The 26,060-nt window shown below is 44.7% G+C and overlaps 1 protein-coding gene across 4 annotated transcripts in view; it reads left to right on the top strand.

The window, feature by feature from the left end:
• Positions 1–19,503, top strand: part of PODN (podocan) — a 36,622-nt gene extending 17,119 nt beyond the window's left edge. For 3 of the 4 annotated variants that reach the window (XM_054037632.1, XM_054037635.1, XM_054037634.1), the window contains exons 5-11: positions 171–280; positions 3,410–3,566; positions 5,674–5,789; positions 7,904–8,561; positions 11,176–11,324; positions 16,782–16,972; positions 18,828–19,503. In XM_054037632.1, coding sequence (XP_053893607.1) covers positions 171–280; positions 3,410–3,566; positions 5,674–5,789; positions 7,904–8,561; positions 11,176–11,324; positions 16,782–16,944 — 1,353 coding nt within the window. In that variant the 3' untranslated portion in view covers positions 16,945–16,972; positions 18,828–19,503. The remainder of the gene's footprint in view (positions 1–170; positions 281–3,409; positions 3,567–5,673; positions 5,790–7,903; positions 8,562–11,175; positions 11,325–16,781; positions 16,973–18,827) is intronic. The other variant, XM_054037633.1, reaches the window with a different exon arrangement.
• Positions 19,504–26,060: the final 6,557 nt, after the last annotated feature.

Raw genomic sequence — 26,060 nt, 5'->3', positions numbered from 1 at the left:
CACTGTTTTTAATGAGACCACTTGGATTCTGTCATTTACTGCTGCTTCTTCAAAGTAAATAGCCTGCAAATACTCTGTTGCTAACCCAATACTGGTGGTTAAAGCATTCATTGCATCTAACTGGCTTCCTCTCTCCTCCCCTCCCTCCCCCCCGAATATTTGTTTTTCAGCTAACTCTGGCTCCGAAATTCCTACCAAATACCTTGATCAGTGCAGATTTTGCAGCCAATTACATCACAAAGATTTATGGGCTCACGTTCGGACAGAAGCCAAACCTGAGGTAAGGGATCAAGAAGTGAAAGGAGGAATATGTTCTGTCACGGCTTAGCGCAAATGGGTTGGTGGGAAGAACTGATTATTTAGATTGTTTACCAAAACCATTTTTGGCCTGCAGATAACTTTTGGAGGAGAAGGATTGTTTATGTTACCGAGGGGACCAAAACCACTCTCGGATGAATGCATTCTAGTGGCTTTTGTTGGACATCACACAAATATACACACAACGTTTTTAATAAACACGTCTTCTAAATCTTGTTTATGTTTATCTGTTATGAGTGGCAAGGAACGACACTGATTAATCAAATCAGTGACTAACTGGTCAAATATTCCCAACTCCATTTTAGTTCCTTCACTGAAAGGCTGCGTTCAAGCTGAGGCTGTAATGCTGTTGTTAATGATGCAACAGTATTGGATTCAACAGTACTTACCAACCCCCATCAGTACTTCAACCTTGTGTGGCTGATTCTCTAGGCACCACCGCTATTCTTTAGTGATGATTTTCTAGGCTGGACCCCAATGCAGTGCCACAGACCACCCTCATTTCACAAGCCTGCTGTGAAATGTGGTCTGCTCCACAGAAGTTTTACCTAATCTGTTGATTCAGACTCCATTACTGCAGTAACCATTGCAAGAGCATCCCGAGCTCCACTGCTGGTTACAACGTGCACATTTGAATTGTAAGTGCCTAGCGCTGGCTGGCACAGTTGAGCCCGCAGGGTCTAATCCTGCAATATGCGGGGAGCCCTCAATTTCCATTGACTTCAGGAGGAGTTGCGTTAGCTCAGTACCTTCTCGGCTCTTAGTCTGGTAAGCCGTTACAGTCACCTGAAAAGGTTGGGTCAGTCACTCATCTTGAGTGATATTTCATCATGACTGCACCTGAGCTTATGCATGTGTCTTCCTTCCAACCTGAATTACAGAAACTGCTGAGTTCCTGTAAAAAGCAACAGAGGGTCCTGTGTCACCTTTGAGACTAACAGAAGTATTGGGAGCATAAGCTTTCGTGGGTAAGAACCTCACTTCTTCAGATGCTTCTGTTAGTCTCAAAGGTGCCACGGGACCCTCTGTTGCTTTTTACAGATTCAGACTAACACAGCTACCCCTCTGATGCTGAGTTCCTGTATCACATTAAGTAGCTGGGCTCTTTCTGAAGTGAGTTTCACAAGTTCTCCCGTAGCAACCATTGTTTAATACAGAATAGCAGCCTGTTGTTTCCTGAGCTGGACGGATACAAGATCTTAACTCAGAAATTCAGTTGCTGTACTTTTCCCCCCGCCCCAGTAAAGTATGTACTTTCAGGCTCCGCTGACTTGGAACGAGAGGTTTTTAGAAAGGCAAATATTTGTCAGTTAAAAGCATAGCTGACCATACAGAGTGAATCATATCCTTCCCTGTGGTTCTCTGCTCGTGGAGCTGTCGTGTTTCTATGTTGAGTCCAAAAAATCCCCCCAGATCATCTCCACAATCACAACAAAATCCTCAAACAAGTTAGAAAATGCAGCCTTTTCAATCCCCGCTTTGGAAGCGGTTCCCTCTCATACTGTTAATCTGCCACCAGGACTTTAGCCACAGTGCCTCCTGCAGCACATGCAGAAACAACGGGAGTCGCCACCCATTGTTTATGACAGTGGGTTTTTGTAAAAACAAAGGGAGGACGGTTTGGACCTGATTCTCCTCCGACGTGCATAGGTGTAAATCGGGAGTGGCTCCATTGACATCACTGTCATTGCACAGCTATAAAAACTGTGTAAGAAAGGAGGTTTCCTTTTCCCCTCACTCTGAGATGGAACTGTTTCTCCTTATCTGATAAGGACTTCCTGGGAGGAATTTACCTAGGGATGGGGCTAACTGGTGCAAAGGGAAATAAACATATTTCCTCAAACCTTCACCTTAAGTTTAAAAGTCTTACAGACTGGTTATGCCTATTCTTTCATCTGCATAGTGGTCTCTGCACTCCTGAGTTCTAGGAGCAGAAATTCTGAAATAGCAACATAGACGCTATTCTTGTATTATTTCCCACCTTCGTGGAAGCAGAAAGAATGGAATCTCCCGAGATGACCAATCCTCAAGAGATTTATAGCCCAACTTTGCAAACTCAAGGTTGGGATGTGCTTTAAACTAGGGGTTCTCAACCTTTTTCTGTCTGAGGCCACCGTCCAACGTGTTATAAAAACTCCACGGCCCAGCTGTGCCACAACAACTGTGCATATAATAGCCAGGGCCCGCGTTAGAGGGTAGCAAGCAGGGCCGTTGCGTGGCGCCCCACACCACAGGGGGCACTGTGAAGCTAAGTTGCTCAAGCTTTAACTTCAGCCCCAGGTGGTGGGGCTTGGTGCCCGGAACTGCAGCCCTGTGTGGCAAGACTTCAGCTTTCTGCCTTGGGCCCCAGCGAGTCTAACACCGGCTATGCTTGGCAGACCCCCTGAAACCTGCTCGTGGCCCCCCCCAAGGTGCCCTGGACCCCTGGTTGAGAATCACTGATTTAGATTAGAACCCAAACTTTGGGTATGTCTCTGAAACAAAACCTCTAAACTTTCTGAGGTTTGCCCATCGCTCCAATAGCTTCTCTTTGCCTTGTGGCCAAACAGTGAGCTGGGCTCAAGCTGCTAAATTCAGATCCAGATTTCAAACATACCCAAGTCTTGCCATGTACAGATTCCAGGCTTTCATAGAATATCAGGTCTGGAAGGGACCTCAGGAGGTCATCTAGTCCAACCCCCTGCTCAAAGCAGGACCAATCCCCGGACAGATTTTTACCCCAGTTCCCTAAATGGCCCCTCAAGGATTGAACTCACAACCCTGGGTTTAGCAGGCCAATGCTCAAATCACTGAGCTATCCCTACTTTGTCTCAGCCTGTTAAAGATGTGGGCGATTCATAAAATACAAATCCAGATTCAGGTTTGGATTTTGAACATTCCACCACTCAGAGACTGCTTGGGGCCAGTATTGTGGTTTGGGCACATCTGTTTTATACTTGGCAGAATAAGTGATACATTAAAAAATGAACATAAGTTTCTTAAGACAAGGAAGAAGATAGACTGAGGTGTAGATTTCAGAAGGCTGTATTGGGTAAGAGAGGAAAGCAGACCATACTGCCTAATTCAGTCTGTCTTTCTTTCTTTCTGGTAGATCTGTATACCTTCACAACAATAAACTTTCAGATGCTGGGTTACCTGATAATATATTCAATGGCTCTAATAACGTGGAAATATTGATCATGTCCAGCAATTTCCTGAAGTATGTTCCAAAGAACCTGCCTCCAGCACTATATAAACTACACTTAAAGGTAATGGAACCAACTCTGTGTATTCTCTTACATCTGGGATGCAGTTCTGTGTGTGTCTGAGATTTAAGCTGCCGAGGCAGGCCCATTGTAAGATTGTGCCTGCTAGGTTTGGGCTGAACTAAAAGCAAGCCAGAGAGTAGCCAATCTCCCCTGTACGTACAAGTTTACTGGCATGAGAAGTGATGGCTGTTTTGCAGCGTAACAAGCTGTTTGCCTAGATCAAAATTCCTTTTTTTCTCTTTCCAAGGGAATTTATTGCTGGTGGCTGGCTGGCAGCCTTGCATGTCTCAATCCTGAGTGTAGCCAAACACCAGGCAGTCCTTGGACAGAGAGAGTGCACATTTTGTCATGCTGTCCTCACGTGTTGGAATCACACAGAGGGCAGATAAGTTTCTAAGGCCATTCGGTCTTTGTCCTCTTTGCTGAGCCTGCCATGTGTGATGGTGTTTTTTCTGACATAGCTGCTTATCCACTAGGAAGGTACTGTCTTTGCTCACCAGATTATTTCACATAGACTGTATCACCTTCAAGTAGCAATGACTTTTGGTCTCTACTGAACTGGCAACTAGAATATTTGGACCAGTAATTTTCCATGGCTGCAGCTAACCCTGGCAGAAGCATTGGTGGACGCTGTAGTGTAGCTGTGCTCTGGTATTATCTCCGTGTCATCTAATCGTGATTAAAATCACGTGTCGCCCATTTGCACTAGAGCTCTCACCATAGCTAACATGGAGGAGCTGCGATGGTGGAGAATTCTGGATCCAGTTGTGCTTAGTGCTGACAATCCCTGGGAGATGAAGAGGGCCTTTAGCCTATTATCCTCTCCCTAAGCTATGCAGTCCTTTGTTGCCTGCCCTCTTTTCCTCTCCTTTGAAGGTTTCACCGTTGACTCTCATGCAACACTTTTTAGGAACTAGGGTCTCCGGTTTAGAGAAAGGTAAAAACAAAGGGCCTAATCTTGTGAATTGCTGGACTCCTGCAAGATGTTGAGTGCTCACTAATCCCATTGACTTTAATGGGACATGTGGGTACTCAGCCCCGTGCACAATCAAGACAGAGTTTGCCCAGTGCTGGACTTTAACTGTCTTTCCTCAGTCAGCTGTGAGAATGGCAGTCTTGGGCCCTGTGGGGGGGAAAGAGGAGGACTGGAGAGGGAAATGTGAGCTTTGTTTCCAAAAAGCGTCATCTGCTGGTAGTGACACATGAACCTGTTGTTTTGACCAGCCAATGGGAGAGCAACAATAAATGAGGGCTAGCCACTGGGAGTTGAAAGGGGAGAGGCAGGGTTCGTTTTGATGTGACACAGTCATGTTGTCTCTTTCCTCTCTCTGATCACTTCGACACTGGTGTAGTCCCATTGATTGAGATGTTGTATAAGACAAGAAGCTGTCCCAGCGTCCGGTGCATTCTTCATATACTTGAACTGTTTTGTGTCTGCTAAATTCAACATTAGTGCCTTTATATATTCTAAAAGTGTGGGGGCCCACTTATAATTCCTGCTTGTAAATGAAATGCACCAGCGAACACAACATTTTTAATGTTGGCTCAGGGCAACAGCAAAGGTTTATCTTTTGCTGCCTGTTGGCCACTCAGAAGCCACATTAAGGGGAGAAGGTAGCTTTCTGGAATCTAACTCTTAGGAACTGTACTTTTTGGTAGATAAGGAATATTGTTAGGATTGTAGAATTGGTTGGTCCACTTTATAGTGGAATCTGGTTTGCTGAGTCTAGATTCTTTGGCCAGGGTTGATTGATAGGTGCATAGATTTCTTGGGGGGGAAGGAATAGGAACCTGTACAGTAAGTAGGGCCTGTTAATGTGCCAAATCCTGCAATTCTCTTACTCGGTCTTCAGTCAAAACTCTTGGGGAATTGTGCCAGAAGAGTGAGTGAGAAAGGACTGCAGGATTTGGCCTACTGTTTGGATATATTTCTCTCACAGCCTGATAACAGCCCCATGTAATATATCATATGCTAGTCCTACTGATTTTTCATTGCTTCTTATGCCCATGGACATGAGGCCTATGGTGCTAGCTGCTCAGAGTTGTGCCTGATGATTCTCTAGACTCGGATATTCTCAGACTAATAATGCGCTTTCTGTGTCTATAGAACAACAAACTGGAAAAGATTCCCAAAGGAGCCTTCAATGAACTTGCGGGCCTTCGAGAGCTGTATTTGCAGAACAACTACTTGACTAATGAAGGGATGGACAATGAAACCTTCTGGTGAGACGCTGCTCTTTAAATTTGGCTATTTTTTCTTTACAGGTACAAGAAGGTACAAGGTTTCTATTATAAAATGTGCCATTTTATTTACTGGGTCTATATGTAAAGGCCTAGATTCCGGTGCTGCCACCCAAATGCAAACATATTGAATAGTTTGAACTGGTATCAGACAGTGTCTTTAAACAAAGGGCACCAATGATCCTAGCTCCCTGGTAGCTACAGGCCCAATCATGCAAAATCCCAGGTGCCTATTGGGAGAGGCCTAGAGTCATGCTGAAGTCAGTAAACGTTTAGGGCTCCGCTCCTGTTGAAACCAAAGTGAGATCACTCAGCACTTTTCATGATCAGATCTAAGTGCCGTTTTCTGGACATTAAGGCTAGATCTTCAGCTCTGCTGATTCTCCTTTGTGCTGCTCTCACAGTGCAAAACGGACTTGAAAACTGCCCTAAGTTCAGGATTACCCTGCCATGGGGCTACCCCAGTGTAGGAGGAAAGCTGGAGAATGCTGTGTTTTGATACTTCCCAGAAGTAAAATGGCCCCTAAGGGTTTTTTACAAGCTGGTGCAATTTAAAATAGCCTTTTGGCTTCTCTATGCTGTGCCCCGGGTAAACTGAGACTCTTGGGATCAGTGTGTCTGGGCAGGTCTACACTAACCCCCCAATTCGAACTAAGGTACGCAATTTCAGCTACGTGAATAACGTAGCTGAAGTTCGAAGTACCTTCGTTCGAACTTACCTCGGTCCAGACGCAGCAGGCAGGCTCCCCCGTTGACTTTGCGTACTCCTCTCGCCGAGCTGGAGTACCGCAGTCGACGGAGAGCACTTCCGGGTTCGACTTATCTCGTCCAGACAAGACGCGATAAGTCGAACCCAGAAGTTCGATTTGCTTGCCGCCGAACTACCAGGTAAGTGTAGACCTACCCTAAGAAAGCTACCTTTGCCTTCCCAGTTGTGTGGAGTACTTGACTGGCTGTACCTGAGGATCTGACTTGCAGTACTTGTCCTGCACATAACTTGCTCTGTACTCTATAAACCTGTCAGATTATGAAGAAAGGAAAATGCAACAACCCCTTTATTCTTCCCGCTACTATTTAGCATCCTCACAATTGCATAGTCATTTATCTGTGGGTTTGCTATTTTTATCTCCAGAACAATGTTGTGTGTAACATTTCTGATAAGGGTTGGATGAGCACAGCACAATCACTCCGGCTTAGCCACAGATCACCTTTCGCAGTGGGGATGGGGTTTGATCTTTTGCACTCAGTGGTCAATGAAGGTTGCACTACATAAATCCATATTTCCTGGGTAGAGTATACTGTTTGACTTGAGAAGCTATCCAGTTCCAGAAACATCTGCCTTGAAACACTGAGCTGGGAAATAATGCCACTTATCTGCATCCAGTTGTATAAGTGGCTAGACTGAAGATTTGCTTTAGCTACAACTGAGTCCTTAGAATCTAGTTTGAACAGTTTACACAAAGCAGATCTGGCCTTGAATCACTTCCATAATACTAGGAGGTCACGAGAAGTTCATAATCTTGGCATAGGCCTCTGAGCTTATGTTTCCCCCTTTGGTGAGAACAATTCAGCATCATCTCAAAGTCAAAACTTGTGTTTTTAGTGTGAAAAATACCCTTTTATTTGAAATGAGAGACCGGAGTTAGTGTCGATTGTGATGTAGTCATTTTAAACTGACAGCAGAACTTTTAAATTTTAATGGTCTTTCTACTGCATCTCTACCCGTCTTTTTGGTGGCATGCAATAACTTTGATCATTCGGCTATAGTATTTTGTATGTGGTGTTAACAGAGAGAACTACCAAGCTGAAACGCAGATCTCAGCTCCCTGGCAGATGCTTATGGAACCCAGCCAGCTCTCCTGCAAGTGTAGCTGGTGCTTGATGGCACTGGATATCCCCTAGTGGCCAGTGAGGAACTACATATTCTGCTGTCCCGACCAGGGATACAACATCAAGGACAGTAAGGGAAGTAGCAGGGTAGCCACGATGGGGGGGAGAAAGTCTTTTAAAAAGGGGGTAAATCCCCCAGGGAAACAGATTATTGTTTCACTTGGCAGTATGTAAATAGAGAATGTTTTCTTTCCTGCTTTTCCAAGGAAACTATCCAGCCTTGAATATCTAGATTTGTCCAGCAATAACCTTTCACAAATCCCGAGTGGCTTACCTCGAAACATCGTCCTCCTTCACCTGGAGAAGAATGCAATTAAGACGATTGGCAGGAACGTCTTGATCCAAATTAGAAACCTTGAGTACCTTCTACTTCACAACAACAAATTAAAAGCCCGAGGGATCCACCCGCTAGCCTTCCAGGGCTTGAAGAAGCTGCATACTGTCCACTTGTACAACAATATGCTGGAAAGGATTCCCAGCGGGCTACCGCGGCGAGTGAAGACACTTATGATCCTTCACAACCAGATCTCTGAGATTAACAGGAATGACTTTGCTACCACTTACTTACTGGAGGAGCTAAACTTAAGTTACAATAAGATCACAAGTCCTCATATCCATCGGGAGGCCTTCCGCAAGCTGAGACTGCTAAAGTCCTTGGATCTTTCTGGAAACAACCTCCACACGCTGCCCTTTGGCTTTCCAAAGAACTTGCAGATTCTGAAACTGAAGGAGAACGACATAAGCACCATTCCAAGAAGAGCCCTGGCAGGAATGACAAAGCTGCAGGAGCTCTACCTGAGCAACAATAAACTGAAAGTCAATTCCATTCACAGGGGAGCATGGCGGGAACTCAGCAGTCTCCAGGTAGAAACACCACCTTCTCTACTGTATTGATAATATGGATGTCCCTTCCTTATTTGCTTGGTCCAATTCAGTGGGCATTAATGGTAGATTCAGATTGGTCCTTATTTTCTAGGCCTGCACATTAAGTGCAGGACAGTCTAGAAAGGGGACATTATCTGATTTTAAAAGACTTGTGGCAGAGTTGTCCTCCTAAATAGAAAGACAGCTGCCATTGTACTGTTATCAGAGGAAACATAAGGATTTCTTTGGTCCTGGACTCTGAAGCTGTGTTATATTTTCAACGGGATATTAATGACTCATGCAGCTAAAACTCCATATGCCGCCATACAAATGCCACTCCCCACCCGCAAGGGTTTTAAATAAGCTTTATTGTGTAGAGCTCTGAAGGGAGGGACACTGGGAGGCAAGGAGTGCGTAAATAAAACAAGCTGTTAATGCACAAAACATTCATAGCAGCTTACAGTCAGACAAGCCAAGCTGTAAGATTTAGCAGCTCAGCTGGGTAAGGCACCTGGATAGCAGTTAGGAGGCCTGGATTCAATCAACTGCCTGTCCTTTGGTTAATTGTCAGGGACAGTTGAATAGAAACATAAGGCAGGCAGGAACAATCACAGTTGTGCTATGCAAAATGATCTTGCAGTTGTGTCAGTAGCTGAAGGATTTGTCTGCATTTCCTTTTAGGCAAGAGCCCCATTCCCTGCATTAAAAGATATTGCCCTTGTCATATGGCAACCATCCACTGTGCCTACATTAGTGCACTGTAAGGAGGGAGCTTTTGTATCTGCAAGCACCGCAGGGATAAGAGATGCAGAGCATATGTGATGCTGGTTATCAGCATAAGGGCGTCAGACATGCCAAGAATTTTGATTTGTACAGCAGTTCATCTCATGTTCGTTCGGCTCTTGAAGTCTATGGAGAAAATGGTGCATCAGATTTCAGGTGGTATAAATTGGCATAACTCCATTGAAATGAATAGAGCAATGTCAAATTATACTAGGTGAGGCTCTGGCCCATTATTTTTATCATACCTTCTTAATTTTCTTGTCAACTTGGTGCTTTTCATGAAGGCAAGTAAACTACAGTGTGACTCACTGTATGTTTGTATTTCAAAGCTGGTTAGTTCAAAGATGGAATTTAGTTTCGAAGGATGATGTTACCAATGAAGATTACAGATGGTGGGATTGTTTCACTGTACTACTAAAGACATTTATCCATCCTAACCCATCTGTTTTCAAACCAAACCAAATGCTCTTAAGATCTTGGAAGCTTTAATTATTAAGAAGACATAAGCTTCTGTTATCTAGGGGTCTGATTCACTACTACATAACTCTGGTTTTACGCCACTGTCACAGCACTGAAATTAGTGTCAAGCCAGAGTAATGCAGAGCCCCTTGAGTCCAGCTGTACCCTACTACATTGTAAACTCTGTTCAAGAAAAATGACATTACTATAACAGGCCCATTTTTTTCTTCAAGTAGCCTTATCTAAGGACACTGCATTTGGCACATTGCATTTTTTGAGTGGCTTTATTACTTAGTTATTTCTCTTACAGCATACGGTAATTTATACTTCATTAAGGGGTTGACCTTGCAGTTCTTACATGAGTAGTCCTATTGTGGTAGGTTTGACAAACTGTAGCTGAGTAAGGCCCCGATCCTGCAGATACTTATCCACATGCTTCACTTTGCACATGTGACTATTCCCACTGAAGTCAATGAAACTACTTGCATGTGCAAAGTTAGGCATTTGCATAAATGTTTGCAAGTTGGGGGCCTAAATCCAGAATGAATGTACTGAAGTCACTGGAATTCCAGATTTGCAGTAATGTAACACAGAGCAGTGGCCAGATATTATGGCGATTGGTGCTACACAAATATATCTTAGGGAGCTGGAGAAATATTCGGCCCATTTCTTTCTGTAAGACTACACACGTGAGTAAGGGTTGTGGCATCAGGCCCTAGCTAATAGCTAACACATTGGTCTGAAAAGTAACTTTGAAAGTGACATTTGAAAAGTAACTTTAATCAATGAAGTGTTTGAGAGAATATCATCCAAGGAGTTCTATGCCTAATTGAAACCCAGTATCTTTTTCATTCATTTACAAACAGGCCTGGACTAACACATGAGGATAGGGATAGAGAAATGTAGGTGCCCTTAAAGAAAGCAGCATGATCTTTGATGTGATACTGCTAGATTAAATAGCATTATGGGAGGACAGGACCCCCTACAGCTTTGGCTGGCCAGAATCCTCCTGGCCACATTGATCTTGACATGAAACAAGGTTTGAAAACATAAAAATCCCTCCACCTTGAACTGAAACTGAACCATTTTACAGGGTTGAAAATGCTCAGCTTCTCTCACACAAACACACACCAAAAAAAGAGCCTTTTTTCAGGTGATTTCCTACTCAGATATTCAGACCCAGTAATCCGGGATAGGTATTGCACATGTACCTAACTTCTGGATGGTTACCCATAGTGATAGTGATCAATACCCATCCTTTTGAGATTCACACATCATGATCTGGTTCACCAGTAATGAAATATGCTTGGTGCTGCTGCTGTCTACACTCATCTCTTCAGTTAATCCCTGACTTTATGACTCTTCCTCTCAGATATTAGATATGGGTGGCAATCAGCTGATCTCTATTCCATCGGACCTGCCAGGCTCCCTAGAATATCTATATCTCCAGAACAACAAAATCACCATGGTATCAGAGAATGCCTTTGAATCCACACCCAACATAAAGGGAATTTTCCTCAGGTAAGGGCATTTTCTACATTGAATCTGTACACAGGATGTTCTGCTTTTTTTTCCTGTTTTGTGAATGCTTGCTTCAGGGGTGGGGGGAAGGGGAGGCATTTAAAATCCTAGCTTCTCCTACGGGCAACTTGATCATACTGTAATCCAGGGTGCAGCTAGGTTTATATGCTGTGAGAGGTCATGTGTGCACCGCATACACTCACTCGGCTTTGAGTGCTGCATCCTTTTAAATTTCAGTGTTGATAAGAATGGGTCAGGCAGACAGATTAGAGAGACTGTAGGATGTCAATGTACATGTTTGTCATGTGCCCAGATATAGCCAGGAACTAAAAGTTTGGAAGGTCTAATTTTAACTCAGTCAGCCTTGCCACTGATTTTCAGTCCTGAATTTCTATACTATAGCAAATAGAAGCTTGTTAGTGGTTTCGGGGCATGCATGACTATAGCTTTGCACAGTGTGTGTGTGTGTGTGTGTGTGTGTGTGTGTGTTGCATTGGTAGTTTTGTGGGGAAGGGGTGAGCCCATGATATGATTATGATGCTTGTATGATCATGGGTGGCATAGGGCAATTGGCCTGGCCCTCTTAGAGGGAGTGGGATCCAGTGAACCTGGACTGATTACCTGCTGCCCAGTTGAACTTAAGGGGAGATATCTTGGCCTTATAAAGTGGGAGACAGCTGTGGGTTTGGTAGATTCCTGCAGACACTGCAGGGATTACAAAGGCTCCTGCAGGGTCCTATGTGAGCAATGGGAAAACACGAGTCTGTGGAGAAGGCCATACTCCAGGTATGGGGGGCTGAGAGAGCAGGAAGACAGAGACCCACAGGGAGAAGGGACTATGTGACCAGCTTAGCACTTGGGTAAAAGAAATAAACTGTAAAGAGAGGACAGACCGTCGGAGAGGAGGGGCTGGGCCCACCTGAAACTGGGATGAAGACTTTGTAGGTGTGAGTTCTATTTTGAATGACTTTGTGCAGCACTTAATGTATTGGACCCCAGAAGGAGAATGTTCTGAATATATGGACCACGTGGACTTTAAAGGGGCCCTGAGCGAAGGGGAAATTGAGGCAGACTTTTGCAGAAGCACCTCTGGCCACTAGGAGGCAACTTGGGAGTGGCTGACAGTTTGACAATTGACCTCTGTAGTATTGCAGGCTGATCGTTCTAGTCCTGATGTTGTGTAACAATTGATTTTCAATAACCATTTGAAAGTGCCCTGCAGATCTTTTGGGAAGGAGCATTTTCAATCCTGTGCCAAAAAACTGAATCTGATTTCTATTATATGGTGGTGTAGCTATGTTGGTCCCAAATTATTAGAGAGACAAGATGGGTGAGGAAATCTTTTACTGGACCAACTTCTGTTGGTGACAGAGACAAGTTTTCAAGCTTACACAGAGCTCTTCTTCAGCCCAGATCTGAGGAAGAGCTCTGTGTAGCTCAAAAGTTTCTCTCTCATACCAACTAGGGTTGCTACCTTTCCAATGGCAGGTAACCGGACCCCTGAGGCCCTGCTCCCCCCCCCCGCCCCCCCCCCCCAAACCGCACTCCTGTCGCTGGGTGGATCGTCTCCATCCTCCATCTTCCCTTCCAGCTGGGCTCCCTCTGCTCTGGGGCTGGGATGAGAGCTGCTGCAGCCTGACAAGAAGCCCGCCTACAGGTACAAGGTGGCCCTGGCTGAGCAGGGGCTAGTGTCAGTTAATGACCCCATGCCTCCTCCCTCCCCGCGGTAACCGGACTTTTGGTGTCTGGTCAGTACATCTGACTGGACACTGCCAGGTCCTCTTTTCGACCAGACTTTCCAGTCAAAAACTGGGCACCTGGCAACCCTATCACCAACAGAAGATGGTCCAGTAGAAGTTATTACCTCACCCACTGTGCCTCTCCGATTTCTAATATCTCCCATGAATCTAAAGAATCTACAGTGCAGAGGAAACACATAATACCATACATTTGTTCAGCTCCTGGCTCCAGTCATTATCGTTGCTACAGAGGTGGGGAGGAGACCCCAAAACCAGCATGCCATGCTTGCTGAAGACAAGATCTCTTACCATTGGTAACAATCAGCAATATTACAGCAAATCTTTTCAACATGGCCGTTAGTGCACTTTGCGCGAAACATGCGGTGCCACATTCTCAAGTGTGCTATGGCCACTTTACACAGTTCAGGCTGCACAAATGGCCCAGATCACACACAAGTGACAGGGCCATGCAGACATATCCCCCACTACCATTGTCCTGCACTGAACAGAACTTGCCTGCAGAAGTGACCTGGAATGTAGGGATAGAAACCCAAAGTTTTTCAAACTAGTTCATGGCCTTATATTCAGAATTTCAAGTTTAATTAAGGACAGAGACTAGAACTGGGTGAAACTTTCAAAATGAAAAGTGAAACTCATCAGCTTTCACTCCAAACCCCAAACTTGGGCCAAGTTCACTCACTTCTATAAACTTTTCAATGAGTAAGTTTCATACACGCCTGGGACAATTTATTGTGTTTCCTGAGCTCTGTTCAAATTCAAAACTCATAAGCATGAAAAGCTCTACAAACCAAGAGGTCTCAGTTTCCCACGGCGCTGACAGAGACTTCATATTTTCCCATCCTTTTGGCTCAGGAAAAGATTGCTTCTTTGCTTTGTAAACCACTGCAAACCTTTAGATACTGATGTCTATCCAGGATGCAATTTAGATTAAATAGCATTGAACTAGAAACTCCACCAGACGAAGAGTTTGTTTTTTAACTATATACTTGGTAGGTGTAATGGGCCACATACTCATCTCATCTATACTCAGCATAAATCCAAACTGTGGTGATTAACTTAAATGGAGTTACTCAGGATTTATACCAGTGCAAGTGAAATCAGTTTTTGGGCCAGTAAATGTATGTATTTGTGTTATTCTGAGAGATTGATGTTAGCAATACTGCTCAGACAGGATTTATAAAACCCCTAGATAGTATGGAATATTTGATTAATCTGATATTTTATCCCTGCAGTAATGTGTTCAAAAGCCTGGGATATGCATGGCATAGTGAGCTTTATACGGTCTGATCTTATTCCTTTATATGCAATTAAATTGCTTTGTGTAACCTACACATCCGAATAATTCCTTCCTGGATAATTTTATTTGCTTACTATGCAATAATTTAAAAGCCTGCTGTCTGTGAATCCAGCTGCTCTGGGTTCTGAGAATTCAGTGAGAACTTGGATGCAGCTCAAAAAACAAATTTATATAAAAGTGTGTGTATATAAAACAAATACACTAAAATGTCTTGCGATAGTATTTCGTAGAAGGCCTTGTCAGCCTAAGATATATTTGTCAACAAGAAGCCGTTAGTCATCATACCATTGTAAAACTATGGCATGTGCATCTGGGAATATTTAAGAGAATACAACAGTGACCACATTCAAGAGTGATGGGCCACAAAATAGACATGAAGGAGCTTTAAAAATACATATTGTATGTTTACATTGTTTACAGATTAACAATTGTTGCACTTTGTTGTGTTTCTGCAGGGAGCCTTTGATTCAATATTTAAGGGGGGAAATCTAAAACTATCAACAGATGTCATTGAGTCTCATAGACAAGCACACTATACTTTGAGAGAGACATAGTAGGTGAGATAGTATCTTTTATTGGACCAATTTCTGTTGGTGGAAAGTACAAGTTTTCAAGCTTCATAGAGCTCTTCTTCAGGTTTGGGAAAGGAAACCAGAGTGTCTGAGCTAAATACAAATTGGGATGGATTGTTAAGGGTTTACTCACCCTGTAGGAGATCACTTAAAATGAACTGGGCCATTTAGGGTTAGGCAGTGTTGTGTGTTACAAATTGTTGTAATGAGCCATAAAACCAGTGTTTCCGAGTCCATGGTTTTTAGTGTCCAGCAGAGTTATGAATCTAAGTTGCCAGGCTCATCTTTTGAAGGTGTTGTGCAGGTTTCCTTTGGAGGAAAGAGTGATCGCTTTGTGAAAAGTGTTTGTCCACAGGTGACATGGTATTTTTGTCTGCGTGAGTTCATTTGAGAGTGTAGTGGTTGTCTGGTTTCATCCACATAGTTAATGTTGGGGCATTTGATGCACTGGATAATGCACACAGCCACATGTTGTGATAGGTGTGTGTAAGACCGATGAATCTTGAAAGGTGTGTTGTATGGGATTTTGATCATTGTAGCAGAGGAGATATGTCTGCAGGTTTTGCATCTGTTGTTCTGGCAGGGTCTGGTGCTCTGGCAGGGTCTGGTGCCACTTCAGTTTGGTGTGTCCTGGTCTGTGGGGAACTTGCTTCTGCACAACATCTTCAAAAGCAAGCCTGGGAACTTAAATTCATAACTCTGCTTGATGTGAAAAACTATGGACTCAGAGACACTGGTTTTATGGCTCATTACAACTATCTGTAAAACACCCCACGGCCTTCTAACCTTCAGTTGCCCATTTTGTTTTATGTGGTCTCCTATAGCGTTTCTCAATGACCAATCTGTGGTCTGGCGCCAGTCCCTGAGATCTCCCTCACACAGTGTAGGAAGGCAGCAAGCCAGTCCCTGGAATCAAAAAGGTTGAGAAAGATTATCTCACCTATCTTGTCTCTCTCATATTCTGGGACCAACACAACTACAACAACGCTGCAAACACACTGTACTTTGAAACTTAGGACATGCAGCTGGTACCATTTCCCTGTGGGAAGGAAAGTACTGGGTGCTGGGATAAAGAATACATAGGGGAGACTTTCCAATACTGTGATTTTTCTCTGCTGTGTATAGCTGTAGACGTTAGGGGCAGGGTAATAGATGGAATCTGGAACAACTGTTTCTCTGACAGCAAGATCAGTTGGAATCCCAGTGAGCAGTTACTCTGCGTATCACTCACATTTTCAGGGTTTCCCTGCTGTAAAAGTCCTTTGCCAACTCCGGTACAGTTAAAAATAATCAGGGTATATAAATAACTAGGCTGTTCACAGATCATTACCTTCCATCTCTTCCTCTACTCATCCAGAATGGCCAAGTCCTCTGATTTTACTCAGTCCTCAGCCAGAAGTCTCAGTTTAATCAATGGGAGTTTGTCTGAGTAAAGTCCACTTATGGACTTCAGGATTTGGCCCTTGGATTTTGCCATCCAGGCTGTTGAACCTGAGACTTTTAAAAAATGTCCACCTTTAAAAGGCCCGGGTCTCAGAAGTGCCATCATAGAGTCAGGGCAATCAGCATTTGCACTTTGAACAATGCTGCTTTTTTAGGCTGTAACAGTACTTCTTGGAGTGATGTGTGTGCCAGGATGAAGTTATGGCAAGTTTGTACCCAGGCTACCTTCTAATCTCCAAAAACTCCTGGGTTGGTAGAAGGTGTACTGTACTTACAATATATAATCTCTGTAGATGCTAACATAAAGGCAAAGTTCAAAATTAGAATGTAGCACACTGTGGAGAACCATTATTTTAAACACAGTGGTCACACTTTTGTTTTGAAGGTATAATAAGATAGCAGTTGGAGCAGTGAAGGAAAGTACATTCCAAAGCCTAAAGCATTTACAGGTGCTGGATATTGAAGGGAACTTTGAATTCAGTGATACTTCAAAGAACAGGGATAATTCAGAAGAGGAGGAGGAAGAAGAAGAGGAAGAATCAAGATAACTATGAACAGACTCAAGCACATCATGTGGTAGGTAACCATCCTACTATATCTACTCAAGAGTCCAATCTTGAAACCCTTACGTAAGTAATCTTAATTCACAAGAGTTGTGCAATTGAAGTAAATGGAATTACTCATCATGGGTAAGAGTTGGGGTATTGGACTCAAAGGCCCATCCTAAAATACAATGGGACAGAGATGGCAGAGTCAAAGCTGGTTGGAAAATTGCTCTTAAAAAATCATTGTGTATCTGGTGTTTATCAAAAATACTGGACAGACTCTAGCAGCCTCTGATTATCCACACAGCAGGTACAGCAGTGGAAGCAGGAGCACTTGCCTTTCCAATTTGCTCCCATGATATGTCTCAGGTATGGCTTGGAGGAATGGCCTCTTGGGATGACAAAGTCTCCATGCCCACTTGCAACCCACATTGATACCAGTGTGGCTCTTTGATCCACTCAAGTAGCTGGACTGCATTTAGAGGCTTCTGTCTGCTAATGCCTGTGAGCTAATGGTCCTGGTCCTGTAGCTCGAGGCTTATGTTTTTAGATCCCATCCATAGGGTCACTGTTACATATTCACATCCAAACCATCACCACCCCTTCCAAGGCTGAAACAAGAGTCCCAGTTGTAGTGGGAGTGGTATTTGTATAGTTAGCACTGCCCATTGTGGGCTGTACTGAAACCATTATGGGGGGATAGCTCAGTGGTTTCAGCATTGGCCTGCTAAACCCAGGGTTGTGAGTTCAATCCTTGAGGGGGGAAAAAATCAGTACTTGGTCCTGCCTAGTGAAGGCAGGGGGCTGGACTTGCTGACCTTTCAGGGTCCCTTCCAGCTCTAGATATAGAGATAGGTATATCTCCAAATATTTTTTATATTTTATTTCACATAGGTTCAATGAAGAGCCTCCAGATCATGACAAGTCCAGGTCACTACCAACCTGGGCTGATTTTGAGCTGGTGACCTAGAGATGAAGAGCTCTGTATCTCATTACCAATCTGATTAGCCAATTAATCCCTCTATTTGAACTTTTTTCTCTCTTCTATTGTTCACGATAAGGTGGAGGAGCAGCAGTGTTTGGAGACCATTGATTATTTAAAAGTATAATGGGGTTCAAAAAAGAATTAGATAAGTTCATGTAGGATAGATCCCTTAATGGCTATTAGCCACGATGGTCAGGGATGCAACCTCAAGTTCTAGGTCTCTCTAAACCTCTTACTGTCAGAAGCTGGGACTGGACGACAGGTGATGGATCTCTTGATAATTGCCCTGTTCTGTTCAGTCCCTCTGAAGCATCTGGCACCGGTCCCTGTCAGAAGATGGGATACTGGGCTAGATGGAGCATTGGTCTGACCCAACATAGCCATTTTTATGTTCTTCTTATTGTTTGCTGTGCAGTGCACTACTCTTAAAAAAAAAATAATAAAAAGACCTTTATAGGTGGGAAGGTGGCAGGGGTCAAGGTACATACTAGCCTTTTGCCACTGGAGACCCAAGCTCAAATTTGGATTTGGTTAGATGTGAAAACAAATGTGGTCTCCACCTTGGTAAATGTTTTCATCTTAGAGTATGGAACAATTCAGTACTGGGGACTGTCTACTTGAGATACCAGCGTTGGAACAGGGCAGGAGCTACTGGGAAAGCCAAATATTAGACCCATGCCTGTGCTATCCATAAAAGTACAAGAGAACTTGTGGTCAAACTAATCTCCTAGGAAAATAGTTTACACTTAATAACTCAAGGTACAATTAACCTTCTAAGAAGTACATCTCTGCTATGGGCTGGGACACATCTGACTTCTGTCAGCATGCATTAAGCTTACTGTGTTTTGAGTCACAAGCTTCAAAGTTATGTAACTCTTTTTGCCTTCCTTATGTTCTGCAGGAAAACATATGGAAAATGACATATATTCCTGTATCTATATATAGATATACTGAGAGCACTTAGCGAAACGTGCGGTGAATTACACCCAGACTATTTGTTGTGGCACTGGGCCAGGCTTGATGAAGATAGCCTGTTATAGTGCCTTAATCAGGGAGAGACCCTGAATGTCATCCCAAAGCTTCCAATTCATCTTATACAAGACTCTGGATCATAAGGAATTGCTCTGGAACTCACAAAAGCTGGCTTTTGTTTCTTCTATTTCTCTTCCCCTACCATTTCCATCTATAATAACAAAATGGGACTGTATTGAACACATGCCTTCAGATGCTGTCTTTGTCACTCCATTTTAAATGAACCATATATACGTTTTGTCTCTTTTCTCTCACCCCGAACAGATTGATAGTTGATCAAGAGGGATGGGTATTTACAGTAGCTTCATCGGAGGAGCAGTATATGAGGCATCTTCATCACCAAACAGCAATAAGAACAACCAGACTGGATTAATCCATTCCTCTGTTAGTACAATATGTATATTTGGATGAGAAAAGCAAATTAAGGCTGGATCCCATAGTAACTTATCCCTACTATCAAAGCCTGCAATATATGCCCGTGTTAGAAAGGTTTTTAAAACAAATCAACAACTCTTGTACATATATAAAAAAGAAATGCATTTTTACATTATAGTCCTTGTCAAAGTTTCTGCCGTGCTGCTTTTTGTCCATGAGGCATTTGTACAAATATCCCTGAATAGTGACCAGGTGAATGGACCAAATAATATTTAGGAGCTGTACAGCAGCACACGTTCTCAACTAGATGCATATTGTATAGCATACATACTTAAGGGCCTGATCCTGTCACCACCAAAGCCAGTGAGAGTCGTGGATACTCAGTACCTCTCATAAGCAGACCCTAAGATGTCATTAGGGACAGCGAGGGGAGGGGTTTCCCATCAGAGTGCTAGACTGGGACCCAACCCTTGCAGGACCTTGGGCCCTTAAAACTGCTCTCACTTTTAAGACCCCTCCTGTAATATCCTGAGTGCTCTGTTCCTATTGAAATCATGGAACAGACCTGAAAAAATAAGAATCAAAGCTTAAGGGCTGTGAGGTTCTAATTGGCTTGTAATGTCCTTCATCTGAGCTATCTAATCAGTGCAAGGAAGTTGTTGATGCAGTGAGGGTTTCTGGTTGAGCACATGTTGTTTGCATAATGTGCTCCTAGGATTTATTTGCAGGTGTTGTGTTGGCTTGTTTCTACACCAGCTGTTTTCCCTACTGGAGCAGATCTAGTTATACATTCTCCCTTTTGATTTCTCTAACACATGAGTTATTCCATGGCCTTGCCAGTTCTCAATGGGGACAAGGAACACACAAGGAAAAAAAAAAAGCAAAAAATTACTTCCAGAACAAAGAAAAAACAAAAATCAAACAAAAAAAACAACTGCCAACTGATTTCTGGAATAGATTTCCATGTAGCGATGTATATGGATAAATAACGGCTCACTCAGACTATCACCCCACAAAACAGATCAACTTACAGCACCCCCAAACTATTGAGAATCTTTCTGAGGTAACATACAGATATCAGAGTTGCCATGAGACCGTAGACAGCCCCCACTAGAGATTTAAGCAGAGTAACAAGAGAAAGCATGGTTTAAAAAGCTGAATATATTTTACAAAGTTGTCTCAAACCTACAACCCCTCTCTTTGCAGCCCTGGCTGATATTTAAGTTACCTTATGTAGAAGTGACAATGCTCTTCAGAATCCTCAAACAGTTGAAAGTTTCTCTCTACCCATTACTATTGGAATGCAATGATGGTAAAGATGGGGTCCATCCAACAACTTATTCCCTCCTCCCCCACCAAAAACAAACAGTCACCTGATTTTTTTCCAGGGAGTTGCTGAGCTCCTTTTGATTCCCATTAAACTTTCTATTTCATTTGAGTGCTCCTGGGAAGGGGCTGAGTGCCCTCATCTGCCTCCGAAATCAATAAGAATTGAGGATATTCAACACTTTCCAGGACTGGGCCCCCTAGGGCAAGTATTAGCATTTGCTAAGGAAGGCCTAACTTCAGTCTGAGGGCCAGAGTCTGCTTTCTTTTACACCAGTGTAAATCTGGAATAACTTGACTGAAATAAAAAAACAAAACTGCTCTGGCTTTATACCAGCATAACTAAGACCACAATCTGGTTTTAGGCTTAAAGAAGCCACTGTCTCCTCAATAAAAATACAACACAAAAAACGTATTTTGTCCATCGCAAGCTAAACTACTTTGCTGCTCAAAAAAGAACTATAGGTCTGATTCCTCATTTCATATATCATTTCTGCCTGTGCAAAATAGACATAAAATTCTATCAAACCAAAATAGTAGGGTTTGCAACTCAGTTTGCACGGATCTAAATGACTCTACAAATGAGGAGGGAGTGGGAGGCAGATCCCTGGCTCTATTCCAGCTAAGTGTGCTCTATCCTACCAGCTCAGAAGGGCTAGAAAGCCAGCATTACCAGCCAGCTGGGGATTCCCTGGTTGGTGTAGAGCCAGCATATTTGTCCCTGTTGGAAGGATGTGGCTGGAGCACGGGGTACGGTTGGAGTCCTTTTGCATTATAGAGAGCCCCAGCTGGTGCAAAGACCTATTGAAGGATTTGTCCCAGGGTCTTAACCAGCCCCTGAAGCTCTGAGTATCAAGGGACCCAAAGATCAGGGCCTCTGTTTTTTTTCCCTGTGACAAAAATGAGGACAGCTTGGAAATCAGCCTACCTGCTTAACTTACAATACTGCACCAATAAAAGAGACCAACATAACCACCATAGGGTATGACTTTGTCTTCTCCTGTGAGTTGCTCAGGCTTTGAGAAGAAAGAACTGATGTTCCTTGAAGTTGATATCCATGTTGTTGGTAGTGAAACGCACAGATCTGGAACATCTGTCCTAGAAGCATTTTACTGAGCTTGCATTTCAACACACAATTATGTTTGCATGGCCTGTATGAGTGTGTATACAAATGAAGGCCTCAATTTAATTTTTTTCTTAACACCCGTTTTCCATACTATGGAGACAATGCACAAGTCTGAAAAAAAGAAAGAAAAGATTTTTCTGAGCTTGGACAAAATTCTTCACTGCAGCAACTGCGCAAATATTTTTGACGGGATCTGGTTCATATAGAGAAGATGCAAATAAAATTGTACAGCACAAGGCCATGCACACACCAGTCAGTTCCGTGGTATTGTAGATGTGTAATGGTTTGCAATACTAGGGTTACCATATTTCAGCAAGCAAAAAAGAGGACGGGAGGAGCCCCGCCCTAGCCCCGCCCCTGCCCCTCCCACTTCCCACCCCCCCAGAACCCCCAACCCTCCCCCCATTCCTTGTCCCCTGACTGCCCCCTCCTGGGACCCCTGCCCCTAACTGCCCCCCAGGACTCCACCCCCTATCTAAGCCTCCCTGCCTCTTGTCCCCTGACTGCCCCAACCCTTATCCACACCCCCACCCCCAGACAGACCCCTGGGACTCCCACGCCCCATCCAACCACTCCCCACCCCCTGACAGCCCCCCCCCAGAACTCCCAACCCATCTAAACCCCTCTGCTCCCTGTCCCCTGACTGCTCCGATCCCTCTCCCCACTCCTGCCCCCTGACAGCCCCCCCCAGAACTCCCAGCCCCCCACCCCCCCGCTCCTTGTCCCCTGACTGCCCCCTCCTGGGACCCCTGCTCCTAACTGCCCTCCAGAACCCCACCCCCTACCTAAGACTCCCTGTTCCTTGTCCCCTAACTGCCCCCTCCTAAGACCCCCCCCAACTGCCCCCCAGGACCCTACCCCCTACCTGTACCCTGACTGCCCAAAACTTTCTCCATGTCTCCCAAACCCCCCCCCCCTGAACTCCTGACCCCCCCTGTTTCTTGACTGCCCCCTCCAGAACCTCCCTGCCCCTTCTCCTGCCCCCTGACCCCCTTACCCTGCTGCTCAGAACAGGGTGTTGGGCTCTGTGCGGAGCCGGACACGTGGCTGCGCTCCCCAGCGCAACACACAACCCGGTCCCTGGCCCTGCACAGTGCTGCCGGACCGGGGCACTGGGCTGCAGGGGAGGAGGAGCTGCCGGCTCAGAATGCAGGGAGGGAGGGAGGGGGGGAGGAGGAGGAGGAGCTCCTCTACAGCTGCTCTGGAGTCCAGCCCGTGACTTTCCTGCAGCCCTCCCAGCCGCTCGCTCTGCTCTGCCGGGGGGGGGGGGGGAGGAATCCCGGACATTTTGAGTGATTTACAAATTCCCCCCGGACGCTATTTTTAGCACAAAAAGGAGGACATGTCCGGGTAAATCCAGACGAATGGTAACCCTATGCAGTACCACCAGCTCACCAACCGTTATAGTAAACTTTTTTGAGAGAGACTGTACAAATACCCGAAAAATCAAGTGCTATAGGCTCTTAAACCAAAATCTTTGAAAAAGTAAAGCAGTGTTAGGAAAAATATATTGTTTAAGGTGAGATTTTTGAAAATGCTTGAGAGTTAGGTGCTTTTTAAAATCCCTCCCTAAAATATTCCTTGCATTTTAGAACACTGTACTATCCTTGACCAATTTTGAAACCCACCCTAGACACAACTCTCCTTTTCAGTACAGTTATGGATTGAGACCCTTGTAGTTGCTGGGAGTGTAATATTGGAAATGACTTAGTTTGTGTTAGGTTTCCTATCCTATTACCAATCCCCTTTCTGCTCCCTGGTTGGTGCTGAGAGTAGCAAGTGAAAGTTAATGTCTGAGCCTGCGTTAGCCTAGGTGAAATGAGTAAGTGGACTTTGGTCCAGTGCTGTGTTGCAGTCAGCCCTATGTAGAATCTCTCTAGCTACCTATTGAAGTTCTTACAGTGGCACCAAGCCAGTGTAAGTACTTGTAAGGCAAAGGGTTGAATGGGCATTGAAACTAACCCTCAGACAACTGGAGTTAGCCCTCCAATTCAGAGTGAGGGAAGCTTGCACTGTCATTACCTTTTTGTGGATTTAGAAGAACATTGTCATGGATGTTAGCCCCCAAAAACCTGACTTACCTAATTATCCCATTGGTAAGTTCTCACCAGCAAGACTCAATCTTTTATCACTTTCCTTCAAACTGAAACCTGAGGGATTCTGATTCTTCCTGACGCTGCAACTATTGAAGAGGAACAAGGTTAGTGGTTTATTGTGAGATTTAAACCAAACAAGTGAGTGTGTGTATGTCCCTCTTCCCTTATGGGATGCAGAGCCCCATTCTCACAGAGAAACTTCTATATACTGCTCTGCCAAGTGTCTAACAACGTCTCATTAACGACTGGAGAACAGACTCATTCTTGCCATCAGAGTATAAACCAAAGACAACATCTCACATATAATAGGTAGAGAGGGAAATCTCCTGTTGGGCTAGCCAGCCCTAATCCAGTTAGGGCAGGATTCATCCCTCCAGTATATTTTCTAAAAATTTTGTCTAGTCTATTATTTATATTACAGAAGTGCCTACAGGCCCCAACTGCAGTTGGGGCCCCATTGTGCTACCCATTCAGATTCATAGGGCTAGATCCACCCAAGGGGCCTTAGGCTTTGCAGTGCCTAAACTAGGCAATGGGAAATGTTAAGGAGAGGGGTGGAGCCTAAAACCTGCCCAACAAAAGGAGTTAGGTGCCTAATGTGAGGCACCGTCCTCTTCTTGGGATCCACTGCTGCCCAACCTCTCTTGTTGTTAGGTGCCTAAGTCAGGTCAGTCATTTCAAACAAAGAAGAGCCCTTAAACCCAGTAGTCACAGCAATCAGGCCGTGGGAGACCCACTCTGATGCAGAGTGAGAACTTGAACCCAGTTCTCTCTCTTCCCAGGTAAGTGCCTAGCATCTGGGTGATTGGGGTGGGTGTCTCTGTTTCTCCTGAGAAAGCTTTATATAAAATACTTATTAATTGGAGTAGGGACTTGAACTTAAGTCTAACATCCCATGTGGGCCCTTAACACCTGGGCTGTAGAATCCTTCTCATGCTCTTGGTCACTGGCCTAATAAATATTTAAGTATTTTATACGAAGTGGAACAGTTTCAACAGAAGACATTGAGTGTGGTCCTACCAGATCTGTACCTAGAGGTGAGCTCGGCAGGGAATCCGCTAGTTTGAAGATCTAGCTGGGGCTGGCGTAAGCTAAACACCAGGTGTCAGAACTGAGGTGACTGCTATCAGAAATATAGTGCCATGGGGACTTTACTGACAGAAACATAGGTACCTAGGGAATTTACATGCCCAAAGGGTTTGGTGGCAACTGAGTGGGGTTTTTGGATTTAGGTGCCTAAAGTGGCAGTTAAGCATCTAAATCCCTTTGTGGATCTAGCCTCATCAGCAGTTCCTGCACTTAAAAATTGACACTCTACAAACCACAGGAGCTTCCTCTTCCTAGCAATCATCAGTACTGTCCAGATCTCCAAGTCCCTTGCACCCCCCCATGCTCCACAGTCCAGATCTCAGCTCTGTTCTTCCTGCAACTGCTGCCACTACACACCCCCTTACTGCCAGCCAACCTGCCCTCCTACCCCTCTTGTCTCAGATCTGACACTGTCCATTGCCCCCACCCACTCCTGACTCAGTTCAGCCCCCCCTTAAATCTCCCCCACTCTCCCATTTCAGCTTTGCCTCCTCACGTCCCCACTCCTGGCTCAGCTCCATCACCACCCACATCAATGCAACCACTCCCAATTCCACTTCTCCTCTCCACATGCTCCCATTCCTGTCTCAGATCCGCCTCCCATCTTCCCGTTCTGCACCCCACATCCTCTTCCTGCCAGTCCCCCCACTCTCTTTAACTGATAGTGTGCTGCCCCCACTCTCACTCCCCCCGCATTGCTCTTACACCCAGCTCCCAACGCACTGACTTCTCTATTCCTGGTGTCCCCTACCCCCATGTTCAAACCCCACCACCGCTCTCCAGCGCGGCTCCCCTGTCCTCCTGCTGGACCCCATAACTCACCCTTGGAGACTTCAGGGCCTGAAGTGGGGGGGCAGTGGTGATTCCACCCTCCCATCCCACCATAAGCTGCTTCTGGGAGTGGATGTGCCCCTCATCTTCCCTCAGTCTATAGGGAGGTGTCTGCAGAGGCAGAGCAGCCTCATGTCGAAGCCCAGGCCTGCCTACCCCCTACAGACAGGGAGGCTGTGTGAGGAAGGATCCTGCCCTATAAGATATGGCCCCACCCCCTAGAGGTGCAGCTTCCCTGTGAGACAGAGCTCTGACAGAC

Source organism: Malaclemys terrapin, chromosome 8, assembly GCF_027887155.1.
Source record: "Malaclemys terrapin pileata isolate rMalTer1 chromosome 8, rMalTer1.hap1, whole genome shotgun sequence".
Classification (NCBI taxonomy): Eukaryota; Metazoa; Chordata; order Testudines; family Emydidae; genus Malaclemys; species Malaclemys terrapin.
This window is presented reverse-complemented; position numbering and strand designations above follow the sequence as displayed.